The sequence below is a fragment of the Solanum pennellii genome, chromosome 1, assembly GCF_001406875.1.
Source record: "Solanum pennellii chromosome 1, SPENNV200".
NCBI classification, from domain to species: Eukaryota; Viridiplantae; Streptophyta; class Magnoliopsida; order Solanales; family Solanaceae; genus Solanum; species Solanum pennellii.
In genome coordinates this window covers 401,129-414,410 of record NC_028637.1, presented here as the reverse complement: position 1 = coordinate 414,410, position 13,282 = coordinate 401,129, and the positions used below count along the sequence as shown (strand labels likewise).

General features: G+C 30.3%; 1 protein-coding gene across 1 annotated transcript; it reads right to left on the bottom strand.

Annotated features, from left to right (window-relative positions):
* Positions 1-4,799: 4,799 nt before the first annotated feature.
* Positions 4,800-9,479, bottom strand: LOC107010276 (plant UBX domain-containing protein 2). The gene is made up of 3 exons (XM_015209528.2): positions 8,388-9,479; positions 6,574-6,852; positions 4,800-5,299 (listed from the first exon to the last, which is right to left on the bottom strand). Exons 1-3 carry the CDS (start codon positions 9,222-9,224, stop codon positions 5,045-5,047), a joined length of 1,371 nt encoding a protein of 456 aa, XP_015065014.1. The 5' UTR covers positions 9,225-9,479; the 3' UTR covers positions 4,800-5,044.
* Between the last annotated feature and the right edge of the window lie 3,803 nt (positions 9,480-13,282).

Below are 13,282 nucleotides of genomic sequence, written 5' to 3'. Positions count from 1 at the left end.
GGGGTGGGGTTGGGGGTTGGGGTGGGTGGTGGGTGGGAGTGGGAGTGGGGACAGCTTACCTATAGAACCGGTAAATAACCGGTTGTACCGGTAAGGTACCACGTGCGAACATTTAGATAAACACATGTTAACAAATATGTATCATTTTCCATCCACTTGTATGGGGTACCACAAAGCACGTGCTTTCATCGAATTAGAGATAGACATGTGTCCCTATAAGAATCTCGTAGACCATCGACGTTAACATGTCAAAATTTTTGAAAGTATTTAGATGATCATTTACAAGTTAAAGTGTTCAACTATTAGATACGAGTTAAGTTCAGATAATCAATCTATGAATTTTTTTTCAAGCTCACTTTACACCTTATCCTTCTATCCAAGCCGCCACGTAATGATAATTTAGGGGGATGTTTATGAATCAAATCTAAGATTAAAACGAGCTTATCGAGTAGTGACAGACCATTGTCATCCTATTTTTGAATAATGAAAGCGTCTTGTTAGTTGGATCAGTTAATATAAGTAAAAACTTTGAACCAGGTACAAACACTTAACTAGCTAACTTTTTGACGATTTTGCAACCTCAACCATTACATTAATAACTCCTCATCTTGTGTCAAGAGGTGTCGTTATTAATATATATAAATTCAAATTAAAATTTAACCTATTTATACAATATAATTTTCTCGAAAAAATGAAGCCGATATATTCTTGAGATATTGTGTGTGGATAACAATTAGGAACATGTGGGGCCCATGTGATGTGTCATGGTCCCACAGACCAAATTTGTTGATATGAAAGCACGTGCGAATTTAATAAGAGGATAAGTGGTAAAGTCGTAAATATGGACGAAAAATAAGTCCAAGTTTGTCCCAAAAAAGTTGAGACTTTTTTTAAACTATTCTTTATTTTTTTAAAATAAATAAATAAAGGTTAATCATGGAAGAAAAATATATAAAAATATATATCAAAATGTTAATTATTTAGTACGCGAGATGAGATAAATCACGATTGAAATTATCTTATCTCATTCTTTAACATGGGATAATAATTTCACCATTTCAATATAAATAGTGAAATAAAATTATATTGAAATTAACAACTATTTTCTCTAACTAAACATGAAATATAATTAATCTTAAATTTCTTCATGATAGGTTGTAAGTGAGTTATTAAATCTCCTTATATGATCTTAAAAGCATTTATTATATTGTTAATGCTTAGAGTATAAGAAACAGATTTTAAATTTCTAATGTATATATTAATTAAAGAAAAAAGAATTTTTTTTATCAACATACATATATATTTACTTCATAAAATTCACTTAATAATAATTAATTAAAATATCTGATACGAATAAATTTTAATCTGCATTGATTACATAACCATGAACACATATCAACCTATGCATTTATTGCTTTACCTAATTTTTGTGTCCACTTTTTTTTTTAATTAAAAAAATATTATATTTTTTGGTTTGAAATTGGGTGACACCATGTTATATCACCTGTTACTTTAACTTAACCTCATTAAATAAATGATTTGCATTATTAAAATTAAATATTTTAAAATAAGAACGTGGCGTTTGGTGGTATGAAAGTTGAGCTTTACACGCAATTTTGTGAAAAAATTGATTAGTTATGCCTAACTAATTAATTATTCCTTCACGTGTTTGGTCAAACATTAATACAACAACAATTCTAAATCTACGGAGTGGAGGTAGAAGCTCGGATATAAGTTAAGTCGAATTTATAGTAATAAAATAATAACATATTTAATATAGACTATGCAATAAAGGAAAAAAAGATAAATATACTTTGAACTGTCGTAAATGGTATGCAGATACCATTCATTATATTTTTGAGATATTGATGCCTCCGTCATAAAAAAACTAGAGCATATATGTCTTTCACTCAACGGAAGACTGTATAGGGACACGTGGCATAATCTTATCGTCCATTCAATATTCGATAAATGTCGATTGGTGGATAAGATTATGCACGTGCATGTTTGTTAGTGTAAAGGATATATATGTTCTAGTTTTTTGACGTAAGAGGCATCAATGTCCCAAAAGTATGGCAGAAGATATCTGCATACCATTTACAATAGTTCAAGGATATATTTGTTCTTTTACGCTATAAAAAAATATAAAAAATGTAAAAAAAAATCACACGATAGGGAACTACGCAAAATTGTTGATACTATTGATATTAAGGGAGAGACATGTCTTAGGGCACCAAATTACAAGCCTAATACGTAAGGAAAGCGAGACAACATTTAACTATTTATAGACTTTTTATTTTAATTTGAAATTTTTGAATCCTTTTAAGCTAAAGTCATTTTCTTGATAAATAAATAATATTTTTCATTGGTCAAATAATATATTTATAATAAGAAATTCATATAGATCAATTTTAAATTTTAGAAATTATAAAGTTGAAATTCATAATTTAGGTGCCGCGTGTCTATTTCTTTATTAAAATGAGTTGATTATTTTGATTCATCAACTTTATTATTCCTTCCATTTAATTATGACTTGAGAGTATAAAAATTAAGGAATCATCTAAAAGACAAATTTAATTTTTGCATAACATATAACATAAAAGTATTTCAATAAATTTCAAATAGGTAGATATGTGTTTTAGAATGAATTTTCTGTATTGTTGATTAATTCATAGACATAGACCGTAGTATTTTTGAAAAATCTTAATAATTGAGTTGATTGGCTATATGAACTTTCATTTTCTACTTAATTTGTCGATCAGTAATTTATTCTTGTTTTCTCCTCACGTTATTTTATTTGGAAAAAAAAAGAAGAAGAAGATGCTATTCTTCTTTCCTTATGCTGCCTATTACTTATATATGGATTTTACATATTTTTATTTTTCATTCGATATGTGATACTCATATTAAAATTCGATTATTTCTGATTTTTTACATATTACTTTGACAATTAATATATATAATAATAATAATTTATGTATATATCTATTGGTCCCCCTAAAGTATCCATCACCACATGGTGTTACATTGATGGATCTAGACAAGCTAAATATACCTAAAAAATTAATTTTGAAGCTTTTATTATCCCATGTGATATGCATGTTAATTTTTATGCAAAGTACAAATATCAATAGTGATTTTTATTGATGCTAGTATCGACACTAGTATTTTTGAGGATATATAAAAAAATATTTTGAGGGCGTAAATAAAAAACGTAGATATATAAAGTATATATCGTAAAGTTTAGGGTGTTAGTTTCAAACGTTAAAGCGTAAATTTTTAGACGTAAAAACATACATTCTAATTTATAATACTTATTAAGAAAATTGATATTTGTATATACATCTAATTTTTCAATGAAACAAATTATCCAATTCCCTTTTTTTGCCTTAGCTCCTTATTTAAGTTACTATTAGTATTTTCATGATAAATATTTTCCAACAAATTTCAAATTAATAATTTAAAACAAAATTTTTATGTATAAATTAAAAAATTTCACTCTATTAATAAATTTGATATTGATCCATCTCTTAGTCCCTTTCCTCAATTTTTTCAAGAAAAAGTGTAACACTTTTTCCCCTATATTGCCCCATATCTAGAAAAGATCAAATCAAACAATGATGATAATATGAAGACTAATATTTTTTAAATGTAAAAATAATAAAATATATATATATAATTTATTCGATTTCAAATAAAATCTTGCGTACGCCATTAAAATTTATATTGGTCCCCTCTAAAGTATCCATCATCACATCGTGTTGCATAGAAGGCCTCAAATCAATTCAATTTAGACAAATATGCCTACAATTAATGGTGAAGCTTTTATTATTTCATGTGACATACATGTTCATTTTAATAAAAAGTGCAAAATATCAAATAATTATATATATATATATATATATAAATATTACTATAATCCATTTAAAAATATACTCTTGAAAATAAAGTTCTGTTTTAATTATTCTTTACTTTTGAAGAATTTAATTATCCATATTGTAACTGTAAAAAAATAATAAAAATATTACCAAATCTTGAAAATCTGGCTTTGAATATGACATTTCATTTAAAGAATTGATTTTTATTCAAGTGTCTGTATATCTTTATCATTTGTCTATGGCTATAATGCAATTGGTATAAAAAACACAAAATTCCCATGTGTTCTATCAAATTGTCTTTATAATTCGTAATACGTGTCTAAGTTATGTGAGAATTTATATCATTTTCATCGTTCGATACAATTTATATTTACCTCCTAGTCTCCGTCCTTATAACCCCACACCCTTAGCCCCTCGGCCCCGAAGTTACGTGAGAAATTATATATATGCAAACCACTTTACTCTTATCTTTATAGAATAGAGAGGTTATTTCCGAGAGACTCTCAACTCAAAAGAAGTGTAATCATAGAAACAGAACAAATGAAACAGCAAGTAGTGGTGCAATTTAACGAGTCGTTTGATGTGAGGTATAACATAAAATAACCTCAAACTAAAATGCAAGATTGTTTTAACCATATGTTTGGTTGGAGGTATTAGGTAGTCCTTGAATTTTTCGTCCCACCTTTCTACCATAGTTATGTGATAAGTTCGTAAAGGGTCGGAATCAGTCCACAAATGACTTCCTTCTTCAAATTAATCCCTTCTATCGGTCGTATCTGCCCTGTCTCAATCGGTCGAGCTCTATTACCTGTATAGGAATAACTTGTTCCCAACTAAAAGACGCTACTACCAATTCATAATATTAGACTAAGAAGATAAAATAAAAATAGATGTTGCTCATATTGGACATATTTCAACACCTACAAAATAGATTTGTCTTGTATTTCATCAATCAAATTATCAACTTCTCAAATATATTCAATTAATTTGAAACCAAACTTTTTATGACAAAACTGTTGTATCAATCAAAATAATGCAACAGGACTGTACAGTTAGCCTATCATTTCCACAAACAAGAATATGCAGAAAAAGGATAAACAGAACAGAAAAATCATGAATTAGTGGTCTCCGATGTAACTATGACGTCCACAGAGCGAGCCAGAGGCTTACGAGGAAGAAGCTGATCCAGTCTCGAGTGGCTCGCTGATTTCAAGAAGTTCATTGCAAAGACCTGTAAAAACGACGGAATCTGTTTCTAAAGGTTTAAATTTGAGTAGAGCTGAAGGAATCAAATCCTCCTCTTCAAGTGTTATAGCCCTCTCCCCGGTAGCTGGAAAATGGGGTATCACCCGCCTCTTGACAAGCACCGGATGTAACAAATCAAACTCTAAGCTTGGTTCCTTTAACGCCGAGCTCACAAACTAGAAAAACAATAAAAGGAACAAAAAATGAGGAGAAAAATCTATAAAATCACATGTGTATACATATATAGACACGAAATTACCAATGAATCACATCACAAGGAACAATAGATAGCAAAATAAATCTGGAGATTTACTCCGAAAACAAAAGGGTAACTTAAACAACATTGTGTTTCTTCTATATAAAAGTTCCACTTATATGTTAACTTAGGACTATCCATGTGTCTTATATACCTAAACAGGTATGGTGGCGGGACTCCTTAAAAATGCTGATCGGTGCGTGTTTGATCCTCCAAAAGTAGTTCATTTTTTGGAGGATGCAACAAGGGTGCAGCAACATTTGGCGAATTCAAGCAATATAGCAGATACTCCGTATATTTAGTCTAAACAAAATGTAATATTAACTATTCTACATTTCTTCTTTTGCAGTTGGGTAAGGTTGTTGTTCTTGTTTCCTAATAACATCAGGTTTAGAATTAGAGTTTGTCCTCGTATTGTTATGAGTGCCTATTACAATAACAACAACTATGCCTTAGTCCCAAATAAGTCGGGGTCGGGCTGTGGGTGACTATTCTTTCACAATATATATCTAGCTTATTCGACATTTTAACTTTTTTTTTCACACTGAGATATGAAAAAGGGAATTTCTGTTTTAGTTGATTAATGCAAATCCAAATCTAAACTATACAAATGGTATGCTGTAATGCAACCAGAGAACTTCCTTGTACGGGTTTACTCATCCCCGGTGCCCCATCCTACCTTTTCTTTCTGATATGTAAAATTACTCGCCACTTTTTGTCTCCTCTTTTCATGTTAATTCAAGAGGGTATGTGGCAATCAGAAAGAAACTGAATCGACACCCCTATCTTGTATATTTCAAGCCTTTAGTAATGCTATTATACCGTGTATCGGATATTTTTGAGAACTCAAAGCTTATTTATATCGCCGCCTTCTTGGTACATGTCTAATGATAAGCCACAATCCTTCGACATACTCAACAGAGTGAAGGCAATAACAGATTAAGTGTGTGAGAGAGGGAGGGCACGAAAGGTACAGGACTTAAATTAGGAGCCAACCATTGAAGGAGCTAAGACATATCGGGCCATGGGGCGGGGGGCAGTGAAGAATCTATTGTTGCTCTCGAAAAGTTATTGTATTCTATGCTTAGTATTCTGGAAATAAATGAAGCTTTACTTTTGAATCTAACGTAAGTTCCTTTGAAAAGAATCCCCAATTTGAATTTAGTAACCAACCATAAAAGGCAAAGTACAAACCTCATAAAGAGCACTAGTTGGCTCAGAAGGTAGAAAGACACCTTGAAGCAATACTCCATCTGGAAACTGAATTCGGATAATGGATCTGTTGTACTTCTTTCTTGCAGCTTTTGCCTGCTTTTCCCGAAAAGATTTAGGAATCAATAATTTCGACTCCTCTAGTTTCTTCCTCTTCATCTCTGCCTCTCTTCTCAATTCCTCATGTGTGAGGTTAAAGAATGAGTCAGGTAGCACAATTTTTGCTGCAACGCTCTCCGGAACAGAAAAGAACACTTTAATCTGTTGAGTAAAGAAATAAGAATGTCAGAGGTAGAAAATAGCGCGATTGCTGAACAAAATGTCATATGAATAGGATATTAGAATGCTGTTTCAAGAGTATAAAAATGATATAACTTTCCAAAATCAAGCTTGACCCCGTACTCATCAAAATAGATAAAAATGTATTATTCACCTTGACACTATCTTGTAAAAGTCTATAGAGGCAACTAAATCATTCCATTTCTCGGAAGAATAGACATAACCCAACGAGTTAATTCTAAAGCAAAATTCACAACGTTTGATCGTCACATAAAACATACTGACACAACAGGTGGTATCTGACATGCTGAGATACTAGTAATGGTGTTAGAAAAAAGAAGGTTCATCAATTCATTTGGTAGAGTACTATCTCTAGTAAAGAAGCCTGACCAAAGACACTGCACAGGATTAAAGCTTTTCAGCGTTCAGAAACAAGAAATGAGTGATTTTATGTTGTCATTGTCAATCTAAACGAAAGAATCATATGCTTAAAACAGCTACTTTAACAAATGTTAATTTCTTTCTGCCTACGGATTTCTTTGCATGTACCAAACTACGACATAGAGAACAAACCAAACTGATCGGTCAGGTTAATACATATAGAAGCAATATTTTTAGCTACACTCCTATACTGAATTCACCTTCAAAAGAACCTTATGATTGTCATTTAATTACTGTTCTCACTGAAGAATAATTCAGACCAAACTTATGTCAGTCTTCCGTACAACCATTCTATAAGCTCTCCTTCCTAAATCCAGATAACCATGAGAAGGGCCGACAATGAAAAGCCCCAGATAGATGCTCGGGTCCCTTTCTAAAGCAAATACAGGTTAACACGAAATGATACACCTAATAAACATATTGTTGTTGTTTCATCTCTTGCATACACGTTTGGCTATCTGTGTCTCAGAGGAACAAGTATCATGAGTGTTAATTTATGAAAAAGTATAAAAAATTATGGAGTCAACGAATCCAACAGTTCACTGAAGAAGGAATATGTAAGAAAGAAACAACGAACCCAGTGTAATCCTACAAGTGGGGTCTAGGGAGAGTAGGTGTACGCAGACCTTACCCCTCGTAGAGATAGACAAGTTGTTTCTGAATTTGTAAGAGAGCATATAAAAAGATTGTTACTCCACCAACTTACCGAATAACAGTGTTATTCTAGATTAAGCATCAATCCGCATTCTCTCATGACATATTATGTCCAGTTAATAAATACACCAGGCCAGAAGCAATAGTAGTCTTTAATGTTTTATGAAGTTATGGACTAAAATGCTATATCAGGATGACAACATCATTCATCAATTCTCATGAGAAAGGAATTTACTTATTGGGAAGCCAAGGTGCTACGTCATATTCAACTACGAGAAATAATTTAATGCCAAGCAAATTAATAGCTGAAATATCAGGAAAGGTAATATACAGTTATATCAAAGAGTTAAAGCATGCATCAAGCACTAGTAAACTAAGGTTTTGAGGAGCACATGGAAACTAAAAGACCGAACGAATTCTACCTGTCTATCAATCTTCTTCGGCTCAACTGGTTTACTCGCCGCCTTAACTTGGGATGCTGATGCCAACTCTTCAACCTTCTTTGGTTCCAAAAGTGAAACTACATTCTTAAGTTTAACAAGTTGTTCTTCAGAAGGAACATCCATCACACCCCAAATTTCCCCACCTTCTTCTTTCAACTCAAATCCAACAAATTCCAATAGCTCAACTCCTCCTACAACATCACCTATAGCCTCCTTTATCTTCGGATTCCCCATCCGTATCTTCCTAAACTTCGCATTCGTTGGTTCCTTCCCGATATTCTTTAACAACTTTACAACAACCTCCACTGATCCATCTAATGGCTTTCCTGAAACATACACACTAACACATTCTTCCACTCCACTCTTAACTTCTTCATCTTTACTTTCAACTCCCAAATCACTCACTTCAGAGGCTAAACAATTATCAATATGACTTGAAACCTCTTCTTCAGAACCAAAAACAGTACAACAAACAGGACATTCAAAAACATTTAAAGAATACCCTTTTGGATTCCTCTTACCAGAAGTGACTAATTCACCATATGGATCAAAACCATCTTTTAATTCACTCTTATTAACATGATTAACACATTTATTATCAATTCTTTCATCATAATCACTTGTTCTTTTAACCAATGATTTTGTATTTGGCTTTGAAGGTAAATTTTGTGATGACAAATTAATAACATGATTTGGGGGTGGCCCTGAAGATGATGAAGAACTACCCAATACTCTACCTTGGCCTTTAAACTTACCTGAAGATGAAAAAGACACCTTTTTCATGAACCCCTTCATTTTATCCTTCATATCACCCATTTTTCAACAACACCCTTTTGCTAAAACCTATCAATCAATCAAATCAAATCAAAATCTTGAAAAAAATTCAATCTTTATCTATATGGGGTTTCTTAATTTGTGTTTGTATATATCAAGAAAGTGAAAAAAAGGGATTTTTTTTCCTTAGATCTCTTTATAGGACTGAGAAATCTAAGGAAAAAGCTTAGGTTTTCTTGAAAGTTGAAAATTGGGAAGAAGAAGAAAAACAATGAGAAAGTGGAAAATAAGAACTTTTTAATTTTTTTTTATTTATAAAAAAAATCTAATCTTGTATTTTTTAATTAAGATGTGTTTGGCTGGAATGTTCTATAAAACACAGGAATTTTGAGGCGGAATTAGTAAAAGAAGAGGTATAACATAAGCAAGTAAGCGAGTCGCGAGAAAATTGAGTTTTAGTCACGATGAATCAAGTTGTTTCCAAGTCAATAGTGATCTTATTTCTATTTATGTTTCTGCTTTTGAAACTGTCTTTTGTATCTTTGAACGATTCCGTTCTTGGCACAAAAGTTTAAAATCATAGAAGGAAAATGAAACTCTATTCTTGTTTGACCAATGAAGAGGACATCTCAAAAAAAATTAGATCCGAGCTAGAATGAATAGATGATTAGGAGGTCGTATAATATACAAACTAAATCATCTTGAAATAATTATTTATGAGATAATTTTATTTATTTAAGAAGTGTAAAGCAACTTCAAGTAAAAATAAATTTATATTACAAATATAATTTCAAATATAACATTGAAATACAAATCTCTCTTCTTATTCTATATATATTAAATGATTTCAAAGTTCAAAAAAAATATTGAGAGTGTAATAACTTTTTTTAATGGCATGTAAGATAATTCCAACACAATAGAAATTCCAAATTTTATACATTTTATTCATAATATTTATTTTAAAATATTATTTCATTATACACTAAATAACCCTTTAATATTTATATCTTTTTCAAACTCCATAAGAAAATTTATCAAAATTTTCACCTTTAAAAGTTCACGTAACATATATCACTAACAAGAAATGGATACAGTTATTAAGCATATAATAAAATACAAACTAAAAGAATCATTAAATTGTTCGTTTGGAAATTTTCTATATGAAGAATTAATTGCTCAAAAAATATAATTAAAATTTCGAGGGATGCACGTCTCCATTTCTTAATTACTTTATTTGTCTTTTACTTATACTATAAGTAATTGACTTTTGGACATATTTAAGCTGATTTTTATTTAATTATATTAAAATATTATCTTCGATAAGTCGCTATTTCTATTGAATTCACTGAAAAGCTTTTTATTTTATCCTTAAATGTGATAATGTATTTAACTTGTAATAAAATACTACTCATGTAATTAGTATAATTATCTTATCCTAGTCGCTTTCTATAATATTCAACAGGTACATAACTTAAGATTTAATAGTATAGTCCTAGTATGACTCAAACTCTAACTCGTCAACCTGTTTCGATGAACCTGTTCCTTCGACGTGTTTCATCAAGCTTCCTTTAACAGTTTATACATGGAGCATAATTTATAATTTGGAGTTTTTAGTAAACCAAACAGATACTACATAAAAAAAATAATCATACTCTTTAACTTTTACAAATAATTTAGCTGATATATTATCATGGTATAATATGCCAATAACTAATATGTATATATTATACATAGATTATATTCTAAACTATTACAATTAGATGGGTTAAATTATTTTAGAAACTACAAAATTATCATGATTTAAAATTACATGTCTTTTTTATTTGATTAGCTACTGCAATTATTGAGGGCCTTTTAGTAGGATTCTTGGTAATGTTGCACCATATATAGTCTTGTCAAAAACATCAATAATAGTCTTTTCTTGAAATATTACTCGAACCCAACTAGGTGTAACAATAAAATTGATGCATGTTTGTTATGTCGAAATCTTCGAGATCTTTTTAATTTATAAATAACAGTATTTTTGAAGAAAAAACATTTTAAATTTAATTTAATTTTAAAAAGTTAGCTCATCAACGAAAGATGGTCTAGTATGATAAAGATAATAACTCATTCTCTTACTCAATATGGGATACGTTACACCATATTGAAGAAAAAACATTTTAAATAGTTGACAATATTATACACTTCCTCATTGATCTTAAAGAGATTCTTAGTGTTTCTTGGTAAAATAAAAGTTGGTTTATCTGTGTAGGACATGAGACTGAATAGAGTTCCCTGATCTCGATATTTAAATTATGATCTTAGATTAAAAAAAAGAAATGAAATACAAAACTACTAATTTTTTTCCAAAGAGAAAAAAAGGGAATTAGAAGACTTACTATGCAAAAGGGAAGCAAAGCTACTTCCAAATGTTCCCTTTCTCAATAACATTGCTTCTGATCTCAACAAGTCCACCAAATCATATTTCTCTTTAGTATTCCCCAAAAAACACTAGCTTTTGATTCACAAATGTTGTTTGGTTTTGTACCATTTTGTGCTCCAAAACACCTAGCTAGGACAAGAAAGTCAATATACTTCTAATTTGAATCACGGTCAATAAGGATAATCAGTTCATTGTTGTTTTCAGTATAATTTCATAAGTGGGGCTTAGGGAGAACAGGATGTGTGTATGCCTTAATTTTACCTTTTTGAGGTAGAAATGTAATTTTTTCGCAGACCCTTAACTAAAAAAAAGTGTAATCAAAACATGAAAGAAAAATAGTATAATATATAGGAAAATCAGTCCATTGAGATAAGATGACTAGGAATGTTGAAGGGACGTTAACACTGAGCTAAGGTATGAAAAGACTCCTGGTAACATGAATATCTATGAAAATTCTTATCCATATTTTATCATTTCTTTGAAATTGTCCTCTCATAACACGATGACATTATAGCACGACGTACTGCTTCAATGGCTCGATAAGAAAGAGGATCAAGTCTACATGTCAAAATCTCGATAGCTAAATAAAATTGATCAAAGGTGTGAAACTCTATTGCACAAAGAAGAGAAGATCATCTAGGTGCCAATTATTCTTTGTCTAACTTTTTTTTTTTTGACATCAAGGTTTTTAGTTGAGGTTAAAAAAAATATAATGTCTTGACCTTTTTTTTGTTTGTTAAATATTTCAAAAGTCAACTTGAGATGTATAATATATTAATATAATTAATATAATGACTAATTAATCAGATTATGGTAGAAATGACTTGTAAGCACCTATTTTATGTTAAATACTTATTTATGGTTTTAGTATAGGGACATCACAAAATAGTGCTATAATATTTGCACTGGTGCTAATGATGATTGTTTAAAAAATGCAAACAAGCTTCTTTTTATTTGATTTATAAAGCTTCATGTCAAACTATCATGACCTGTTGGTTCTACATTTGTGAATGTATTTTAACTGTGTTAGTGAAAAATTATAAAACAACAAAATTACAATTGAAAATAAAATTTAAGAAAATAAAATTTTCTTCTAGCTGAGGTGCGGATATTTCGCTTTCTTTAAGGAGATTCAAGTCCACTGCAATAAATATTTTCACCAGTTTAATAATAGTTCTCTTGACTTAACCCTTCAGGATGTAACTCAACAACTTGGATAAGAGTTGAGTGTAAAGTTCCACAAACACAAACAAGAACACATTCCTTCAATTAATCAGAACTCTTTTTTTTGACAAACTTTATGCACTCTATATTTTCTTGTGTGTATACAAATTAAATGAAGGTCATCACTATTTATATTAGAAAAAGTCTTTTTAACAATAAATAAAAAGATAATGATGTAATAAATAGTAAAGATAAATGACGTAATAAAAGTAAGAAGTAACATATGCAACTACTCACCAATTAATGGTCCATAAGGGCAACAACAAATGCCAAGTCAACCAATGCATATTCAAATGCGATAATAAATAGAGGAAAGTTATGACTTAGAAGCAAACGGTCAATGTGGCAATGGTAAAATGCAACATTTTTCTTATAATATTAAAATGCCCCAACACTAAAAATTGTGTAGATGCTACACATAAAAATAATTAGTAATATATATATATATATA